We start from the raw sequence: 22,362 nt of genomic DNA, 5'->3' as shown, positions 1-22,362 counted from the left end.
TCTCAAACGTTTTGGCTCCTGAACGCCGCGAACCCAGAAGTGACTGTTCTGGTTTGTGAACTACTTTTGGAAACCAAACGTCCAATGGGGCTTCCGTGGCTTCTGATTGGCTGCAGGAGCTTCCTGCAGCCAATCAGAAGCTGCACTTTGGTTTCCGAACATTTTGGAAGTCGAACAGAGTTCCAGAATGGATTCCATTCAACTTCCAAGGTACAACTGTACTGCAGCCCATGTTTCGTTAGCACAAAAATTGAAAACGAGCAAGGTCCCAACCAAAGAAGAACAACTTAAGTTGACAGAATATGTACAACTCACAGACTTAACATATAGAATAAGAGAACAAGAAGAACATACGTTTAGAGAAGATTGGAAAACGTTTATTGAATATATGGGAAATAACGGTGTACAGCTGAAAACGCTGGCAGCAGCATTAAGATAAATTCAACAGTGTAAATAAGTTTTGATGGATGTAATAATGGAATACTGAATGGTATAGTTTCTGTAAAATATGCAGGGATCTATGATATGTAAAATGAACCATGGAAAGAGAAGAAGGGAAGTCGTTGATATCTGAAAGATGTAAAAATGAGTACTTTAAATTGTAAAACAGAAATGTTAATAAAAATGATATAAAAAATAAAATAAAAAGCCATAGAATGTTAATCAGCCTGGTTGAAGAGAAACGTTTTCACCTGGCGCCTAAAGATATACGTATATTGAAGGCACCAAGTGAGCCTTTCATCAACATCATCCATGGGCATATTCAGGATTTCTGTTGGGAGGGCAGAACCTCAGTTAATTAAGTATTTTTATTGATTTACTTGATTTAGGGGGGGCGCCCCTCTTTGGCTACGCCCATGTCACCATCATCATTATGGTTATTGATTATTATTTATTAAATTTGTTTATCTTGCCCAGGGCAACCCAAAGAGCACTTACAACCCAACCAAACTAAACCCAACTCATCATCCGGATTCTATGGGGAAACCGAGAAGAGAATTCAGAACGGGGCGTTCCTCTGCTTCCCAACCTCTCTTCACATGGGATCGGGATCTCGGCTGGGATCCTATGGGGCGACTCGCTTGCGCGCGTGCACACGTCTGTCCGGCCCCTCGAGAGAGAGAGAAACTGCGACGTCTGTCCTCCCACTTCCTTTCTGTCGGAGGACTTCTATCCCACACCCTCCTGCTGCTGCTGCTGCTGCCTCCGCCTCCTCTCCTTTAAGGCAGCCCAGCTCACCTGTAGGCGCAGCGCCCTCACCTAGCCCAGGTGGCTGCCGAGAGCGAGCGAAGGAGAGGAGAAGGAAGTAGGAGCAGCATGTCCGCCTCGGCAGTTTTTATCCTTGACCTGAAAGGCAAGGTGAGTGTGACCCCCAGATCTTCCTCTCAGGTGGGGCAGAGCAGCCGCCACCCTCCAGGCGAAGTTTCCCAAATAACTCCCCCTTCTCTCTACGCCCTCCAGTATTTCCGCTCGCCAGATCCAAGTTTCTGGGTGTTACCTGTTGCAGACTTCCATTCATACTGTGTACCCTTATCCCCCTCTTCACTTTTCAGCCTGGAGAAGTTAGAGCCTTTTGAGACCAGCTGGGGAATCGAGTAGCACCCAGGTGGCCTGGCTGTGCCTTCTAACTGCTAGGCCACCTTTGCCTCTGGGCACAAGGAGAGCGATGGGTGCTCCTGGCCCTGGTACCAAGGTTTCTTCCTGCAGCTCCCACCTTCCGGGAGATGGGGCCCACCTGTGCTGCGTCTGGCTGGCATCCCCTATCCCAGAGCTGGGGCTTGTTGGTGCTCCATCGCAGGCTCTTTCCTGTTGCAGCGGGTGTGGAGGAGATTCTTTTTGGCCCTCCTTTTCTAGGCTGAGGAGTGGTCTGAAAATTGTGACCGCTTAGTGAACGGAGGCAGCCTGGGAATGTTGTTCCCGGAGGTGTGGACCTGCTTGCTGCCATCCTGCTGGCTCTGGTTGCGTCAGGGAGCCTGTTCGACCAGCTAGGTTGCTTCAAATGGGTGAAAGAGCAGGGCCAGAGCTGTAGCAGGAAAGCAGAATGAGCCCTGAGCCCATCACTTTAAGGAACAGAAACTGGAATAAACATTTGCTTTCTCGGTGATAAGCTTTGCACACTGGAACTGCCTGCTGCTACCCGTTCAAAACAACAACAACAACAGTTGATGGCAGGTGCAGAACAGTAGCAAGCCAATTTGTGGAAGAGAGGAATAGCATCAGAGCTAGCGCAAGGTAGCAGTTAAGAATCTGAATGGAAAAGTCAACATCTGAACACAAGATCGAGGAGATTGGTGACAAACAGATTTATTTGCTAGGCTGCTCCGTTTGTTCCTTACTGGAATGAGAAGCATACTAATACTGTTCAGACATTCCCCCCCCCCCCCCGTTCTTATAGAATCCCCCCCACAAAGCAATTTTATTAACAATTACAATTACAGTGGTACCTCGGGTTGAGAACTTAATTTGTTCTGGAGATCTGTTCTTAACTGGAAACTGTTCTTAACCTGAGGCACCACTTAGTCAATGGGGCCTCCCGCTGACACCACGCTGACACCATGCTATTTCTGTTCTCATCCTGAAGCAAAGTTCTTAACCCGAGGTACTGTTTCTGGGTTAGCAGAGTCTGTAATCTGAAGCATCTGTAACCCGAGGTACCAGTGTACTGTGTAATAATGCAAGTCTCAGCGCAGCTATAGCTTTACTACATGTTGTTAGGGAAACGACAGTCTACATCAGGCATAGGCAAACTTGGCCCTCCAGATGTTTTGGGACTACAACTCCCATCATCCCTGACCACTGGTCCTGTTAGCTAGGGATACTAGTTTGTCTGCATCACTGCCCCATCCCCTTCTGTAATAGCATGGTAATAAATATACATAAGGGGCTGTTATACTCTGATTAAGCATTTTTAAACAATCCAAAAATTCATCTACATGCATATCATTAATAATAATAACAACTATTAAGGCTGCACTGCTATACCTACCTTCATGGAAGTAAGCCCAGCTGAACCCAATGGAACTTACTTTTGGAGTAGTTAACTCATAGGAGTTTGCTGTAAGTGAAGTACTTGGGGAACCTTCTGGTGATGGGTGCCCCCTATCTTACACAAAGCTGAGTTTATGCACTGCATTTTGAATAGGATCTTGTGCGGGAAAGATCATGGAGGTACAGTATCACATTTTTTAAAATAAGTGTGGCATGAAAGGGAAGCCTGGTCCATGACAGAGATAGCTCTGGGGGTTGGGAATATTATGGTACAGCTGCACTTTCCTTTTCCTCCCACCACATCTCTAAAATAACAACTTCGTCGAAGGATGAAAAAGACCAGGGCTGGAACAAGACCATTTGCTGCCTGAAGCAAAGGGCGATATTGCCTCCCTCCCTGTTCCACATAGAGAAGCTGGCCAGAATGGCAGTTGAATCTTACTTCAGCTGTGCCAGGGGTACAGTTTCCTCCATCGCACCTGACAGCAGCTGGCAAGTTTAGAGGGTATATGAGAGGTTTGTGGTGCACATCTCTGTTCTCCCACAGAGGTGAATGGTTAAAACTGTGGCTGCTGTCACCTGAGGCAATTGCTTCTTCTACCTAATGGCAGAGCCGGCTCTGAAAAGCACAAAAGAGAGAACCTAAAGGCCGTTAGGTGGAGAAGAGCTATTGTTTATTTGGCTGGGATGTGCTATGACTCACATATGTGGCCAGGGAATACAGCGTGAGAATGCAACCTTGAAGACTTGCGTCTAACAGCAGAATTCAAGAGTGTCTACTCAGATGTCTGTCCTATTAAGTTCTATGGGGCTTACTCCCAGGTATGTGGGTAAAGGGTCCCAGTCTAAATCTCCTGCCTGGAAAACAGTGTGTGGGTGAATGACATACATGATGCTACTTAGAGGAAGCATCAGTAATAACGTGAGCAACGCACTATGGTTGTCTCAATGTCAGCCATGCAAGGCTAGCATGACTTAAGCTTCTTTCCCATCCTCTAGCCCCTCATCAGCCGCAACTACAAAGGAGATGTGAACATGTCAGAGATTGACTACTTCATGCCGCTCTTGATGCAGAAGGAGGAAGAAAGTGCCCTAACGCCACTCCTGTCCCGCGGGAAAGTGCATTTCCTATGGATCAAGCACAGCAACATTTACTGTATCCTTTCAGAACCTGAGCTAATTCCAGGGAGGGGGGTGGGATGCTGCAGCCCCTGTGAGGGGCAAAACCCAAGTTCAACTGGATTCAGAAACACTACTGTCTCCAACTGTGGAGAATAGCCTGCAGGGCCAATAATCTTTGATAGCTTTTTCTTCCATGAATTTGTCTTCTAAAGCCATCCAAGTTTGGAGAATATTACTGCCTTCTCTGGGAGGGAGCACCACAGTCTATATGCTGCGTGAATGGCACACAGTATTCTAGATCCATTTGCACCATAGATTTGTATAACAGCAATATAATGTTGGCAGTTTATTTTCAGTTAGCCTTGCCCTGTGCCCTTAAGTTTCAGCGAAGTGGAGATTGCAGGCCCTGCATTTCTGAACTTCTTTGGAATGCTGGAGAAAGGGCAAGAATAGGGTAGGCAACCTATGGCCCGGGGGCCAGATGCAGCCCAATCGCCTTCTCAATCCGGACCACGAATGGTCCAGGAATCAGCTTGTTTTTACATGAGTAGAATGCGTCCTTTTATTTAAAATGCATCTCTGGATTATTTGTGGGTCCTGCCTGGTGTTTTTACCTGAGTAGAATATGCGCTTTTATTTCAAATGCACCTCTGGGTTATTTGTGGGGCATAGGAATTCATTCATATATATTTTTTCAAAACATAGTCCAGCCCACCACATGGTCTGAGGGATGGTGGACCGGCTCACAGCTGAAAAAGTTTGCTGACCCCTGGGCAAGAATGAAGCATGTGCAGAATCCTTTTGGCTAGACAGAAGCCTCATGTTAGGAGATGAGTTGGGTTGAGAGCTGAAAGGCTGGTCCCAAAATGGGAAAACTGCAAACTGGTGCAAGATCCAGTCCAAGGAAACTTAACCTTTGAAAAATCCACATGGGGTTTCTGTGCCTCCCAGTGTTCACCTACTACCTGGCACTGGTGGCCATGTCCTCTATTTTGGCTAGAGTCCCCCAAAGCCAATACTCCTTCCCTACCATTCCCAAGTCTCTAGTCCAGCAGTTCAGAAATTTCTTTCTTTACCCTTAACCTTTTGTGCAGTGGTGGCCTTAACCATGAAGAATGCCAATGCCTCACTAGTGTATTCTTTTCTCTATAAAGTGGTAGAGGTGAGTCAAGGAGCCATTTTTAGACGTACAAAGAAGAAATAGGCACCAAGATAGGAAAGGCTGATGCTATCTTTGAGTTCCCCATTGTGTTATTCTGTTGGCTGGAGTAGCATGCAGACAACACACACCCTCCCCCATAGGAGCCAACTCCTGGGGGCTGAGATCCCTTCGCGCCCCCCCCAATAAAATATTTGATGGGGCCTGGGGGCCCCAAAGCTGATGGGCATTGCCATTCAAATGCTGTGTGTCCACTGCATCATGTGATCGATTGTGGGGGGTCAGGGCGTACCTGGGGTCCCCCAATATTTTTGTCAGGTTGGCACCCCGTCCTCCCCGCAAATGATCTTGAGGCTTTTGGTTTCATCTTGGCACTATACAAACCCTGATAGTATCTTTTGGGGGCCAGGGATGAAAGGCCAGTTTGCCCTTCGTAGCATAAAAAACTGGCTTCCTCTACCCCATAGATTCCAGCCTTTGAAAACTGAACTTGTGTGCTGTCTTTTAGTGTATTCACTCTCAAGTTTTGTTAAAAGGTAATAACTTCAAGGCACGGTTTTATAAAATTTGCAGCAGGGGTGAAGAATTTGTGCCCTCCAGAAGCTCCCACCAGCCTGAGCCAGCATGGCAAATAGACAAGGATGATGGAAGTTGTAGCTTGCAACATCTGGAGAGTCATAGGTTCCCCATCTCTGATTTACAACAATTAAAATAACAGAGCAATTAAAAAACTCCAACATTTTAGCACCAATGGAAACCTGTTTAAAATAACACTCTTACACTTAAGAATTTTAAATGTAAATCCAATTTACTTTGGATTTACCTCCCATTTTATTTCAGAATAAAAGTGTGCTGCTTATCAGATGTTTGGGAAAATCTGAAGTAGAAGTCGCCATCTGGCAAGGCTGGAATGGGGGTATAGCAACCCATATGAAACCAACTCTCTGCCCCCTATGCATACCAGAAAGGCCCACCTATCTTCCTTTCCCAATAACTAATGAATCTCACACTGGGAATTCTGCAAGAAAGATGCACTTGAGCCAAATGTAGATGGATCAAAGTTCTGGAATTTGGGTATTGGGGCTGCAGAATTCTAGGATCTTCACCCCTGGGCTGGGGGGGGGGGTTCACCTCTTCTGTATAAAACCCAGTAGGGTCAAACCTTTCTTTCTCTCATTGTCAGGTCTTTTCTGAATATTTCAAAGAGCTGGAAGAAGAGAGCATCCGCGACAATTTTGTCATTGTGTATGAACTGCTGGATGAGCTTATGGATTTTGGGTTTCCCCAGACAACAGATAGTAAAATTTTGCAGGAGTGAGTCACTTGGTCTGCTCCCCTTCTCCTAACTCTTTCCCCCCAGCTTTCCTCCTCTACCTCTTTCTGGCACTGTGCAAATGAATGACCTAACAGGATTTGAAAACTATAGGTGCTGAGGATGGGTATACAGGGTTACCTTGTTCTTAAACTTAATCCGTTCCAGAAGTCCGTTCCAAAACCAAAGTGTTCCAAAACCAAGGTGTGCTTTTCGATAGAAAGTAATGCAAAATGGATTAATCCATTCCAGACTTTGAAAAACAACCCCTAAAACAGCAATTTAACATGAATTTTACTATCTAACAAGACCATTGATCCATAAAATGAAAGCAATAATCAATGTACTGTACTATAAAATAAATAAGACAGTATTGTAGATGATAAAAAATATATCCCCCCCCACTTACCTGCACTGATGATAGTCATTGTTTGGATGGGGGGCTTTTATCCATTTCCACAGTCAGTCAATCAGTAGCTGAACTGGGTTCCACACAGTCCCAAAAACAAATTAACTGAAAAAGCCTCAAAAACATAAATGCAACATATATAGCAAAAACAAAAGCACCAAACTTAATCCATTCCAGAATCTGTTTGACTTCCAAAATGTTCAAAAACCAAGGTGCAGCTTCTGATTGGTGCAGGCACCCTGGAAACAATAGCCAACAGCCACATTGGACGTCCTGGCTTCTGAAATAACATTCGAAAACCGGAATACTTTGGGAACTAAGGCATTTGAGAACCAAGGTACCACTGTACAGTATAGGAGTTCAAGTGGGACAAAATGTTTCCCATTTGTAAAATTTCAAATGTTAAATTCATATGTTAATCATTCTTCTTGGGCCAAACTTTATTTCTGAGGGGGCCTCAGTTTGGGGAAAATGAGGTCTGAAGAGATACTTAAATTTCAGTGTTGGGGGGCTCAGAAGCGAATGTCAAAATCTGAACTATCAATGCTTCAAACATTCATTTTATTCTGAATTGGCATTTCAGTCCAGGCAATGTGAAGTTTTGCTGAGATTCTGCTTCTGCTTTAGATAGCAGAAGGAGCTCTTTACAGTCCCCTGCAATCCTTTGAAAAGGTGTGCTTGTTGGGAGGTGGAACGACTGCATCTTATGAGGGCAGTTCTAGATCTTGATCTCACCCCCTCTTCACCCTGTTGCAGGTACATCACTCAGCAAGGCAACAAGCTCGACACGGGCAAATCCCGCGTTCCACCCACCGTCACCAATGCAGTCTCCTGGAGGTCGGAGGGAATCAAATATAAGAAGAACGAAGTCTTCATTGATGTCATTGAATCTGTCAATCTGCTGGTGAGTTATTGCAGAAATGTGGGTCCATCTAGCTCACCTAGGTATGTAGGGATCTGGGCAACATTGTGAGAAGCCTAAAAAGTTGGCATGGCCTTTTGTCTTGTGGCGTCTGCCCCACTGGAATTCCCTTCAATTAAGTATTACATGGGCATCAACTCTCATGGTGTGAAGTTGCTCGGGTGCTTGGCCTTTCTCAGCAGAGTGCAGGAGGAAAGATGTGTCGCTGGCAGCTGCTCAGAGGAGGCCGTGTGTGTCTCCCTTGAGAGAAATGCTGGTTTCCATTGGTGACGGTGGTGCTCCCACAGGGATGGCGGTGATCTGCCCTGAACCAGTATTTTCTCCTCTTAGAGCATCAGCTTCGACAGCAAACGAGCACGGAAGAGATGATGATAAGATGAAAAGGAAAGTGGGCAAAAGGTAGCTCGGGATCTACTGGAGATCCCTGGGCGATTTCTGGGTTTCTCAACAGCAACAGAAGCTGCTCCACGCCCCTTTCTGCTGAAATGAAGGGCAGGAATAGATTTCTCTCTCTTTATGATTAGAGCGTGTAGAGTCTTTATAATTAGAGCATTGCTCGGTCCCAGCTCCTGCCAACCTAGCACTTCGAAAGCACATCCAAATGCAAGTAGATAAATAGGTACCACTCTGGCGGGAAGGTAAACAGCGTTTCCATGCGCTGCTCTGGTTCGCCAGAAGCGGTTTCGTCATGCTGGCCACATGACCCGGAAGCTGCACGCTGGCTCCCTCGGCCAAGAAAGCGAGATGAGCACCGCAACCCCAGAGTCGTCCGCGACTGGACCTAACGGTCAGGGGTCACTTTGCCTTTACCTTATTTATTTAGTGCATTTCATAGAATTGTAGAGTTGGAAGGGATCCCGAATGTCATCTAGTCTAACCCCCTGCAATACAAATATCCCACCTTTCCCACCACCCCCAGGAGCACAAAGTGACTTTTATGGTTCTCCCCCTCAGTTCTAATACTGATCCACTTCTGGGCTGAGCATGTTCCTTAATTTTGTGTGTTGTTTCTCTCTCTACACCCAGTTTGCACCTAGATCCAGTTGGAGGATCTCTGGTTTCTAGTGCAAAAACAAAGCAGATCCGATATGCCTTAGTCTGCTCACTCATATAGGATTTTAGTTTGCACACAGCACATCTAAGTACTGAGTAATGTTGTTTCCATGATGTTTTGTGTACTGGTGGGTAACTTCCCTGGGCTTTGAAAGTCCATTTTAAAAGGGACTAGTTTAAATTCAAATTCAAGGTGTCCAAAAAGGAACGAATTCCAGTTTATATTCGTCCCTTTAGTTCTGTTCATGTTCAGTTCAAATACATCCAAATTATTTTACCCTCAGCATTCAGAATGTTACATGCTGCTGAGCTGAAGTATAAAATATGCTTAAGAAAACACAGTGGAATGTGAATTGTTTGGTTTATTATTCCCAACAATTATGATCCTTAAATTTCAAAGCCCAAAGAATGTAATCAGTAGAAAATGCATGTAGGAGATTGAACCTGAAGCTAAGTATACATTTAAAAGCTCTCCCTCAAAATGAACAATTTACATTCAGTTCACTCGGCAGTTGTGGGAACTACACTAGTGGCCAAAGTTGTGGAAGCCTTTTGGAAAAAGTGCATTTCTGAGGTTTGACGACTCATAACATGTGAAAACAAAATTAAAAAATTCCTTCCAGTAGCACCTTAACGACCAACTAAGTTAGTTCTAGGTATGAGCTTTCGTGTGCAAGCACACTTCTTCAGATACACTGAAATTAAAATTGTGGAAACCATTTGGAAATAGTGTAATTTAGTGTAATTTAGTGTAATTTTAGTGTAATTTCAGTGTATCTGAAGAAGTGTGCTTGCACACGAAAGCTCATACCTAGAACTAACTTAGTTGGTCTTTAAGGTGCTACTGGAAGGAATTTTTTAATTTTGTTTTGACTATGGCAGACCAACACGGCTACCTATCTGTAATCATAACATGTGATTATCTCTCTAAACACTCATGCTCATTGGTTGCATTCAGATGATGGGAAGCTCCTGCATATCAACCTAAGCAAGTTGTGCTTCCTTTTTCTGGTTATTTGGCTATAACTTTTGATAGAACACAGATAATTGAACAAACTTTGTTGCATTACATTCTTCATTAAATTATCTTTCTATTGATATGTAATTTTATGGTATTACTCCAAAAAAAGTGGGGGGGGGGGCTATGAGCCATCAAACCTCAGAAATATACTATTTCCAAATGGTTTCCACAATTTTAATTGTATTAATCAATTGTAATAATTAATTGCATTAATTAATTGTATTAATTTAATTGTATTAATTAATCATATTAATTAATATTTTTTTTATTATTTATACCCCACCCATCTGGCTGGGTTTCCCCAGCCACTCTGGGTGGCTTCCAACAGAACACTAAAAACACTCGTGTACTATGAGGCATAGTTCAGAGATTTTTGAACTAATTCAGCAAACTGCGTTAAACTGAACTAGCTCATTCCAAGACTGGTGCTGCAGTTTCAGCCTGGCTGTCATCAGGGACAGGAGGGAGAAGCCCCCCTTCTTCCAGGCAAAGAGAGGAGAGGGGAGGAGTTGTGACCCCAAGACTCAGACCCTGCTCTGTCTTCCAGGTTAATGCCAATGGGAGTGTCCTGCTGAGTGAGATTGTGGGCTCCATCAAGCTGAAGGTCTTCCTCTCCGGCATGCCAGAGCTGCGTTTGGGCCTCAACGACAGGGTGCTCTTTGAGATCACAGGACGTAAGCCACCCAGTGCCCTGAAGGCAGGAGCACCAACAGTTGGGTGGGCTGGGCAGAGAGAGCCTCCAGCAGCAAGAGATGTTGGGCTGAATGACACTAGATTTGGCTGGGGAACACAGCAGAGATTTTGCTTATTGTTGTGGTTTTTCATCTTATGTAGACAAGGTGTAATTTCAGCCCAGGAGCTTATTTTTAAAAGTAGCATTCATACAGGTGCATTTTTGGGGGGGCCTCTCTCTCTCTGTACTGAAACACCAGAGCAGCACCCACACATCTGGGTGTGTCTATGAAAAATGCAGTTTCTTTCGTTCGTCATTAACTTACTGGTAACTTTTAATGTGGACCTCGTGTTTTGGGAATGGACAGCCTGTGTTCTTTTCTGCCAAATACTCACATATTTCTGCTGCTTCCAGTCTTTGGGTGTTTGTGTTTTAAAGTTGAGGGCTATAATTATTATTATTATTATTATTTATTTATTTATTTATTTATTTATTTATTTATTTATATCCCGCCCTCCCCAGCCGAAGCTGGGCTCAGGGCGGCTAACAACAATAAAATAAAGACAACATTTTAAAATCATTTCATTAAAAAATTACTTCAAATCAAATTGATGGCAACCGTTGGGTAGAGTTCTGTGAAGATTGCCAAAGGAGGGAGTCAGGCTGTGCCCTGGCCAAAGGCTTGGCGAAACAGCTCTGTCTTGAAGGCCCTGCGGAAAGATTTCAAGTCCCGCAGGGCCCTAATCTCTTGTGGCAGAGCGTTCTTTAATAATTACTTTTTAAAAAAAACAATCTCCTTTTCAAAGTGTTGGTGCTGACCTTTAAAGCCCTATGCTTCACAGCTGTAAAACTAGGTCATGTTATTTGCTCTGGCTTTTAAAGAAATACACATCTTGTGGAACAATAATGAACCTTCAAATTTAAAGAGACCCTTCAACACTGAGAGGCCAAGAATCACAAGGGCAGACGGCTGTTTCTCTCTGGCTAGAGCGTAGTCTCTCCCCTGCTATCCCCTGGGCAATTGTGACAGCCACACTTCTGACTTCTCAGGTGGAAAAAATAAGTCTGTGGAGCTGGAAGATGTCAAGTTCCATCAATGTGTGCGGCTGTCACGTTTTGACAATGACCGGACCATCTCCTTTATCCCACCTGATGGAGATTTTGAGCTCATGTCTTATCGGCTGAACACACAGGTTAGTCTGGGATTCAGACCCTAGGAAAAAGTGATGCCATGGTGATCTCATTGGGTACAGAGGCAACTCCTTTGTGCATGGTTGCACTGAGGCAGTAGCTGCCTAATTTTCCCAGATTAGCTTTTTTCTTAATGATTCATGCCCAGCTAGGTCATTTGTCTACTTATCTATAGGCTGATGCTCTCAGGGAAGAGAAAGTTCCTTGCAGAAGGATAGCGGGAATTACGCCCAGTTGACAAACTGGTTCCTTGTTGAGGAAGCCATGTGTGTTATCTTCAGATCTTGAGCCACTCATGGTTGCAGCTGGCTGATTCTCTATATATTGAGACATCTATTCTCTGCCGCTATAAAACATGTGGAACAGCAATCTTATATATGTACTATGGCACTGTTTGGATAAACCACACTAGAAATAATCCCATCATTTTGTACATTTCCACAGTACTTTAAAAGGCATTGCTTTCTTTCTCAGATCTCCCCCCCCCCCAACATGACAGTTAATAGAATTCATTGTTGTTAAATGTTAAAGCTCAGAGGATGGCCAGGGATGGTCGGTCCCAAAACTCTCCATAGCTGTCAACGTTTCCCTTTTTTTAAGGGAAATTCCCTTATTCCAAATAGGATTCCTCACAAGAAAAGGGAAACGTTGACAGCTATGAAACTCTCTCCTCCTATCAGATGTGTCCTATTGCCCTGGCACTTCTTCAAGCAATAGGAAAATACTGTAACTATTTGTAGTATTTATCTTGCAATCACCAAATGATGATGATAACAGTTATTTGGTGAATGCAAGATAAATCCGACCTGGTTCTTAGGGTCTTTTGCCTGGCTGCTCCAAGGTGGCACAAGATTTCTCAAATATACAGGACTGATTAAGCCGAGATGACAGGATTTGTAGGTGTTCTGAGCTTTCATCATGCCTGACACACCTCCCATTAACCTTTTGTTCTTTGGCTGTAACCTGCTGGAGGCTCTGGACCCCAGGAATGAGATTCTCTCTCTCTTTGCTTGAAGGTGAAGCCCCTCATCTGGATAGAGTCTGTCATTGAGAAGTTCTCTCACAGCCGAGTGGAGATTATGGTGAAGGTGAGTTTCTTTGAGGGATACTGCGACCCTTTACCCAAGGCTTCCATAATAAGGGTGATTAGAGGAAAACACATGATAAAGAGGACACAATATATTTGGGTATTTATTGCTATAGATTTTGTTCACTCTTAACAGCTTCTCCAGATCATCCAAAAGCGGGATTTGTATTAGCTTTGGATAAATGAGATCACTTCCCAGTCTTCCATGGAGCACTAAAGCAGTGATGAGCTCTGCCCCTCCTGGTTCAAAGCTTGCTTTGGCTCACCTTCTCTCCCTTTTTAATTTTTTTTTTAATTTTCATTTTTTAGACAAAATTCATATACATTTAAATCATTTTCAATTTATACACATCTGAGATTACTTAAATCCCCAGACTTCCCTCCCACCCTCCCCTGGTTTCCATTTTTTTCTATTTCTTCTATTGCATCTAATTACATTTTTCAAATTCATTTTGTATCCACCGTTTTAAAACTTAAGTCATATTACATTATAAGTGTTATAACAATCCTGCTAACGTTTTTAGATATCTGCAGTGGTCTTTAAGATACTCTATAAATTTTTAAAAAATAAAATAAGAAACTCTATAAATTGTTTCCACTCTTGACTAAATTTTTTATCGTCTTGGTGTCTGATCTTCTCGGTCATCTTTGCCATTTCAGCATAGTCCATCATCTTGGTTATCTACTCTTCTTTGGTTGGGATTTTTTCTTCCTTTCGCTTCTGGGCAAAAAGCATTCTTGTGGCTGTTGTTGCATACATAAACAGTCTTTTTAACTCCTTCGGTATTTCATCTCCTATTAGTCCCAATAAAAAGGTTTCTGGTTTTTTGATAGAAGTTATCTTAAACATTTTTTTCAGTTCATTCTATATCATTTCCCAGAATTCTTTTACTATTTTACATGTCCACCACATGTGGTAGAATGTACCTTGGCTCGCCTCCTCTTATGGCAGAGATGGAGTCAGGAGGGGTGAAACGCAGACTGTTGTGAGCATCTCTCTGTCTTTCTCCCTCTCGGAAAGGCAAAGGGCCAATTCAAGAAGCAATCGGTGGCCAATGGAGTAGAGATATGTGTCCCGGTCCCGAGTGATGCCGACTCGCCCAAGTTCAAAACCAGCATCGGCAGTGCAAAATACCAGCCTGAGAAGAATGTTGTCGTCTGGAGCATCAAGTCGTTCCCGGTGAGAGAGACGCCCCCTTTCCCACAAATCTCCTTCCCCATTCTGTCCTCTGAGTTTTGCAGATGATTTCAAAGATGCAGGTTTAACTCCAGGACATTTCCATTGCATTTGGGAAGGGGGCAATTCTGTTACATGGTCCAGGGCTCCTGCAAGTTTGTTGGGTGGCAGTGGAAGAGGTGAGCCGTTGGTATTGGTCAAGAGCTTCCACTATTAAGTGTGCTCTAGTTGCTCATGAATCCCTGCCCGTAGGTGCCAGCAAACCTTGAGAAAACATGAATGCAACTGATCAAAAAATCCACCCACCCACCCACCCTCCACTCAAACAAAAAAACAAATCTCACTACAGCCAACCAAAGACAACCAACCACACCCTTGGCCACCCCAACCTCTCTCACCACTAGGGAAGTACAACACGCGAATAGTAAGAGAACCCATACAAGTGACACTGATGCAAAACCCCACACATGCACTAAGTAAAAGAATAGACGTATACCCGAAGGAGTGTCTCCACCCCGATCGTTCAGCCCTGACACTGAGGTCCAGCTCCGAGGGCCTTCTGGTGGTTCCCTCCCTGCAAGAAGTGCGGTTACAGGGAACCAGGCAGAGGGCCTTCTTGGTAGTGGTGCCTGCCCTGTGGAACGCCCTCCCATCAGATGTCAAGGAAATAAACAACTCTCTGACTTTTTTCCAGTAGCAACTTAGACCAACTAAGTTAGTTATTGCTATGAGCTTTTGTGTGCATGCACACTTCTTCAGATAAATGTGTGCATGCACACGAAAGCTCATACCAATAACTAACTTAGTTCGTCTCTAAGGTGCTACTGGAAGGATTTTAAAAAATTTTTATTTTATTTTATTTCTTTTGTTTTGTTTCGACTACAGCAGACCAACACAGCTACCTACTTGTAACTATCTGACTTTTAGATGACATCTGAAGGCAGCCCTATTTAGGAAAGTTTTTAATGTTTGATGTTTTATCATGTTTTTAATATTCTGTTGGGAGCTGCCCAGAGTGGCTGCACAGAGTGGAAACCCAGTCAGATGGGCAGGGTATGTATAAATAAATAAATAAATAAATAAATAAATAAATAAATAAATAAATAATAAATATAAATATATTATTATTATTGCTATTATTATTATTATTTATTAGCATTACCACCCCACTCCACTCACCATTCTCCCCTCTTCCCCCCTTTTCTTCCCAACCTAATACTGCATGTGATACTAATGTCTCACAACAAATGAAACAGATCCACAGAAAATGCAACTTGAAAAAAGAGACAATGCACGTACTTTTGTAAACTAAGAAATCTTTTATAAAAATACATTTTAAAAACACACACAAACACACACATGGATGCGATCCGTAAGGACTTCCAGAAATGCCAAGGTGGATTTTCTTACGCCTTTCCTGTGACCATTGATGAACTTCATTTACAGTGGTGCCCTGCAAGACGAAGGCCTCGCAAGACGAAAAACTCGCTAGACGAAAGGGTTTTCTGTTTTTCGAGGCACTTCGCAAGACGAATTTCCCTATGGGCTTGCTTCGCAAGACGAAAACGTCTTGCGAGTCTTGCAAGTTTTTTTCTCTCCCCCCCCCTTTTCTAAGCCACTAAGCCGCTAATAGCCGCTAAGCCGCTAAGCCTTTAATAGCCGCTAAGCCGCTAATAGCGCTAAGCTGCTAATAGGGGTGCTTCGCAAGACGAAAAAACTGCAAGACGAAGAGACTCGCGGAACGAATTAATTTCGTCTTGCGAGGCACCACTGTACATTTCTTGGTTATGAGGGTCAGGTTGTTGCATTGGCTGGCCTGCATAACCATTGACTTAAAGAAGAAGACCTTACCTTCTCTTGCATTTGGCTCTGCAGGGTGGCAAGGAGTACCTGATGAGAGCCCACTTTGGGCTGCCCAGTGTTGAGAATGAGGAGCTGGAGGGACGTCCGCCCATCTCAGTCCGTTTTGAGATCCCTTACTTCACAGTCTCTGGGATACAGGTGAGCTGGAGTTGACTGGAAGATGGAGAAGTGGGGCTCTGTACCAGGGGTCAGCAAACTTTTTCAGCAGGGGGCCGGTCCATTCTCCCTCAGACCTTGCGGGGGGCCGGACTATATTGGGGGGGGGGGGAATGAACAAATTCCTATGCCCCACAAATAAACTCAGAGATGCATTCTAAATAAAAGGACACATTCTACTCATGTAAAAACACACTGATTCCCAGACAGTCTGTGGGCCAGATTTAGAAGGTGATTGGGCCGGATCCAGGCCCCGGGCCTTAGTTTGCCTACCCATACTCTGTACATGTTAAGAGCAAGTAGCTACGATCTGCTGATATACAGTGGTACCTCGGTTTAAGAACAGTCCTGTTTACAAACGATTCGGTTTACGAACTCCGCAAAATTGGAAGTAGTGTCCCGGTTTGAGAACTCGGTCTAAGAACGGAATCCAATTGGTAGAAGGGCACCGGAGGCGGGAGACCTCATTAGGGAAAGCTCGCCTCAGTTTAAGAGCGGTTTTGGTTTAAGAACGGACTTCCGGAATGGATTAAGTTTGTAAACCGAGGTACCACTGTAAAATGGTTCTTGGAATTATTCAAACTCTCTTCCCAAAGCTGCATAAGAAAGGGGCATCTCGATTACACTGTAGCTGAGGATTTAAACTCTCTGGATGTCCAATATTTGAACTTGTTTCAATGGCTCCTGCTGGTGATAGGAGGGAATACACTGCGAACGGACGAGGAGTGGAAGTATTTAGGGGAATATTTACCAAAAGTGGACCTCAAATATAAATTCCAGGTAGGGGATACGTTGTGACCAACAGTTGACAACATATAAAGGTTATGAGAATGTGGAAAAGAAGGTGAAGGAATTAATGTATATGCAGCTAAGTAAGATTTATGAAGGACTGTCATGGACCGCTGGGTGGGACGTCTAAATAAACTACTGTAAAAGAATGGAAAATGCTGTATTTTAAAGTTGAAAACTAATACAGTGGTACCTCGGGTTAAGTACTTAATTTGTTCTGGTCTGTACGTAACCTGAAACTGCTCTTAACCTGAAGCACCACTTTAGCTAATGGGGCCTCCTGCTGCCGCCGCGCTGCTGGAGCACGATTTCTGTTCTCATCCCGAAGCAAAGTTCTTAACCTGAGGTACTATTTCTGGGTTAGCAGAGTCTGTACAGTGGTACCTCAGGTTACATACGCTTCAGGTTACATATTGAAGCATATGAAGCATACAGACTCTACTAACCCAGAAATAGTGCCTCAGGTTAAGAACTTTGCTTCAGGATGTGAACAGAAACCGGGCTCAAGTTGCCAAGATGTTGTATAGACTCGAAGTGCCTTTCATTGTGACCAGCTGGCGATGGGTGGTTTAGAGGAGGTTGACGGATGCCCTCCTTTGATATTGTCCTCTCCTCTGCCTCCTCCCTCTAACCCAGGTGCGGTACATGAAGATAATTGAGAAGAGTGGGTACCAGGCTCTGCCTTGGGTCCGCTACATCACCCAGAGTGGGGGTAAGTTGTCAAGGAAGCTCAGCTGCATACAGGTTGTACAGACATTGGCTTTCCCTGGCTGAGCACTTTCCGTGTACAGTCATACCTTGGGTTACAGACGCTTCAAGTTGCGTATTCTCGGGTTACGGACCCGTCGAAATCCGGAAGTATCGGAACAGATTACTTCTGGGTTTCGGGGGTCACACATGCGCAGAAGCACCAAATCACTCTTTGCACATGCGCAGAAGTGCTGAATTGGAACCCACTCGTGTGCAGACCCGCCACTGCGGGTTGCGAACACTGCAGGTTGTGAACGTGCAGCGGCGGGTCTGCACATTCACAACCCGAGCGTCCACTGTACTAAAACCTGTATGACAATCCTTTTCTGCTGGAGCCAATGTGGTGTAGTGTTTAGATTGTCAGACCATGACCATGTCTAACAATTCCCCCTAAAAAACTTGTCCCAAGTTTCCCTGTGCGGAAGCTATGCTGATTCCCTTTCAGCAAGGCTCGTTCTTCGCCTACATGTTTCGCAATTCTAGCTGTGAATCTACCCAAGAGAGAAGCAATACAGGTTTGTAATTATTCGGATTTCTCAATCTCTGAAAAATCCCCCCCCCCTTTTTTTAATTGACACAGTATTGGCCACTTTCCACCATCCTATTAGCCCTGTGGGGGAGCTTGTCAGTGTTCCCATTTCACAGACGAGAAACTTTTGAGAGCTGGAGAGAGCACGTTGCTAAATGTTCCTCCCTCCTTGCAGGTTCGTTCCTGCCTGTCCTGATCGCTCCGCATCTCCTACAGGCATAACAGCTACTCTGGGAAAAGGCAGAACTTTCAATAACCTTACTGGCCCGACCCAGGCCTAACATAGTCTCTACCTTTTTTGTTCCAGATTACCAGCTCCGGACACATTAGTCGTGATCTTGCAGAGCTGGACACCATCAAGAATGAAGAAGCCTGAATGGTCCAAGAATCCTTTGTTGGCACTCTCTGAAGCAAATATTGTGTGTGTGTGTGTGTGTGTCCTCCTTCTCTCAAAATGCCACCCTGCTCCTCTGCCCAACCACAGCTCGATTTGGCAACAATTCTTGGGCTGGTTTGCCCAGTGCCTTAAGGGGGAAATGATGGCTCTGTTGTTGTTGCCTGAGATGGTACCAGCATTGCTTCCCTACCTGAGTGGCAGTGGACTTACCTGTGGCGAAACGCCGACCGGATGTGCCTTGCCAGGACTCCTGGATGGAGAGACTCTTCCAGGTGCCTTGCCTTCTTTCAGAACCTCCCTCCTTTAGAAGGTTCCACAGAACCAGTGGTGACGCTTTGCTCCGAAGGTTTAGCTTGGCGTTCTCATCAGGGGGAGATGCGTTTGGCTTCACCTGCGGGTAGCATTCGCCTGAGTGTAGCGTTCGGCTCAGCCTGGAAGGTAAGCTGAGCTCCCCACAAGCACCTTGTTGCTCTGCACCTTAGACTGGTGAGGAGAGAGACTGGTGAGGGAACGCATGTCCTGCTATTGTGTGTAGAAGCTAGAACTAGGATCTTCTGGGCACAAACTCACTGGGTGGCTGCAAGCAAGCTCCTTTCCCCCCTCAGTCTGTTCCCTAATTGTATGATGAGAATATTGGCTACCTCATTTTTAAGATTTGTGACTCAAAACTACTTCCCATTGTCCTTTAGACCACAATGAGCTGTAAATAGAAGTTGAAATGAAATTGGGCCATTTCAACAGGGTGACCATGACGCTGTTGTGTGTCATTAGTCCTCATTTCCTTTGGTTTTCTGTTCCACTTTCTTCCTTCATTCTAAGCACCCTCACTACAGCCAAGAAGTGGAGCTGCTTGCAAGCAAACTGGCCAGTTCTTACAATAGTGGACCTTATCATTCTGGACACCTGACAGCGAAAATACCAAATATTATTTGGAGAGGAATGCTGAAGCTCAGGCCTATTTGTGCTCTCCAGAGCTCCTTTTGCTTCTCAGTCAGTTTATTTGAAAAACCAGATACTCCACATACAAATTTCCCTTATTAAATCTTTCTTCGGTTTCATCTCTAAGGTCAGGAAAAGAGAACGTCCAGCTGATTAGCAATTAATCCCCTTGATATTTATTGATACTAGTCTATGCACATTTATATTGGAGTGAGCCCCATTTAATGCAGTGACGTCATGTTTGAGTATGAACACACAGAATTAGGATGCAAGAGTCTGATAACCTGTCTACCCATCTTCCTTTGATTTGCTCCTGTCTCAGTGATGTGGTTGCTACAGAAACAGTCTGAAGCTACTGTTGATTTGTATAGGAACCTGAACCTGAATCGGGCCCTTTGAGAAAAGGGAATTTTAGTTTCCCAACTTTCCCTTTTTAAGCCACTAAAAGCAAGTGGATAAAGTAAATGTGGTTATACTGTGAAAAAATACCTCAACACAGTGCTTTTTTCTGGGGGTATGCATACCCCTAAATATTTTGTGAATCTAAGTTTGGCCTCATTGAGGGGCAGTATTTCAATATGAGTAGGAAAATGAGAGTTCCCCTAAACATTTTTTTAAAGAAAAAAAGCACTGCCTCAGCATGTAAGTGGATCCATGTACAGATCTATTTCATTAGTAGTGAAGCTGCCTCAAAGTGAATGCTATTTAAGTACGGTACAGTGAGAAAAATCCCAGAAAAGGATTTGTTGGTCTGCAGCGACAAGTTGGCAGAAAGTAATTGCATTAGAAAGGCCTCCAATTTAAGCCTGTCCTAGAATCTTCCACCTGTTAGGATTTTGGCACTCCCTAATATAATGCAGTTCATGCCTGATTAAGTTCCCCTGCAGCTCCAGCAGTACCAACTGTAGCTCAGAGGCAAACTTGCAAGCCTCCCAAACCAATTCCTGCAAAGTGGTCTGTGGCAGAGCAAATGCAAAAAATGTCCTGGCACCTGGGTTCAAGCCTTTAAAATATCTGTGTGTGTCCTCCTCCCCTCAAACAAACAAAATAGCAAAACCCCACCTTAGATCTTGCATAAAGGAATGTGTGCAAATAAAAGAAATTAGTCTTGGGGTTGCTGTGTGATTTGTTCCAAGTCTGTACAGTCGTACCTTGGAAGTTGAATGGAATCCGTTCTGGAAGTCTGTTCGACTTCCAAAACATTCAGAAACCAAGGCACGGCTTCCGATTGGCTGCAGGAAGCTCCTGCAGCCAATCGGAAGCCCTGTCAGACGTTCAGGTTCCAAAGAACGTTCCCAAACCAGAACACTCACTTCTGGGTTTGCGGCGTTTGGGAGACAAAACGTTCGAGTCGCAAGGTGTTCAACTTCCGAGGTACAACTATATAAGCTTCCTATCTATGTTCAAGTAGAAACCTGCTAAACACAGCAAGCAGGGGAGCCAAAGCCCTCACCAGCAGATTTTGGCAGGTGCCCACTTCATGCAGGTATATAGGATTGCATGCTGCTCCAAGCCCTGTGCATTCCTCCCTGAGAGCAGTGGTTCCCCAAAGGGTGTGGCAGGGGAGGATGGAAAGCATGGCCGGAAGATTCCAGGAAAATCAATATTCTATTTTGGGAAAGATTCATATTCTTCTGTAGCTGCATTGTTTTATAATTTCTGGATGTCCTACGATCATAATATAAAATAGTTGTGCTCTGTGTTATAAATCAAGCACTGCTAAGAGTTGTGTGTTTTTGTTTCCCAATGTATTTCTTATCAATAAAAGAATTCTGTGTGGCAGAAGCAAATTTTTATTCTGAAAGTGAGGAAATAGGCTTGAGAACCACTGCTGGGTGGAACATGGGTTTGAGCCCCATGTTGAGCAAAGGATTCCTGCATTGCAGGGGGTTGGACTAGATGACCCTCGGGGTCCCTTCCAACTCTACAGTTCTATGATTCTAATGACTCACGAGTAAACATAACTTGGATGAAGAAATTGTAGGGATGCTCATCAAATCTGCAGACGACACCAAACTGGGAGGGGTAGCTAATGCTGCAGAAGACAGAATTGGGATTCAAGATGACCTTAGCAAATTGGAGAACTGGGTCCAAGCTAACAAAATGAATTTCAGTAGGGACAAATGAAAGGTTCTACACTTAGGCAGGAAGAACCAGCTGCACAAATATAAAATAGAGGACACCTACCTTGATGGTAGTGCATGTGAAAAGAGCTAGGGGTCTTAGTGGACCACAAGCTTAACGTGAGTCAACAGTGTGATGCAGCAGCAAAAAAGGCTCATGCTATTCCAGGCTGAATCCACATAAGTATAGTGTCCAGTACAAGAGAATAGTACCACTCTAGGTTAAAGGTAAGGTAAATGACCCCTGGGCAGTTGAGTTCGGTCAAAGGAAACTATGGAGTGTGGTGCTCATCTCGCTTTCAGGCCAAGGGAGCCAGCATTTGTTCACAGACAGCTTTCCGGATCATGTGGCCAGCATGACTAAACTGCTTCTGGCGCAACAGAACACTGGTATGGAAACCAGAGTACAAAGAAACTCCATTTACCATCCTGCCGCAGCGGTACCTATTTATCTACTTGCACTGGTGTGCTTTCGAACTACTAGGTTAGCAGGAGCTGGGACAGAGCAACGGAAGCTCACCCCATCGTAGGGATTCGCACTGCCAACCCTCTGATCAGCAAGCCCTGGTCAGACTCCACCTGGAGTCCTGTCTCTAGTTCTGGGCACCACAATTTAAGGATTTTGACAAGCTGGAACATGTGCAAACAGAGGTGCCCAGGTAAGCCCCACCCCACTTGATCAAAATATGTGGTGCACAAAAA

General features: G+C 44.4%; 1 protein-coding gene across 1 annotated transcript; it reads left to right on the top strand.

Moving 5' to 3' along the window:
- Positions 1 to 1,170: 1,170 nt before the first annotated feature.
- Positions 1,171 to 21,327, top strand: AP1M2 (adaptor related protein complex 1 subunit mu 2). Its single transcript, XM_081845377.1, has 12 exons — positions 1,171 to 1,359; positions 3,988 to 4,144; positions 5,205 to 5,272; positions 6,453 to 6,583; positions 7,747 to 7,894; positions 10,534 to 10,660; positions 11,710 to 11,852; positions 12,867 to 12,938; positions 13,959 to 14,117; positions 15,990 to 16,115; positions 17,559 to 17,634; positions 18,509 to 21,327. Exons 1-12 carry the CDS (start codon positions 1,318 to 1,320, stop codon positions 18,529 to 18,531), a joined length of 1,272 nt encoding a protein of 423 aa, XP_081701503.1. The 5' UTR covers positions 1,171 to 1,317; the 3' UTR covers positions 18,532 to 21,327.
- The last annotated feature ends 1,035 nt before the right edge of the window (positions 21,328 to 22,362 follow it).

The sequence above is a fragment of the Podarcis erhardii genome (genome assembly GCF_964252035.2).
Source record: "Podarcis erhardii genome assembly, chromosome: 17".
NCBI classification, from domain to species: domain Eukaryota; kingdom Metazoa; phylum Chordata; class Lepidosauria; order Squamata; family Lacertidae; genus Podarcis; species Podarcis erhardii.
Note: the sequence above shows the minus strand (reverse complement) of the source record. Positions and strands in the feature narration are given on the sequence as shown.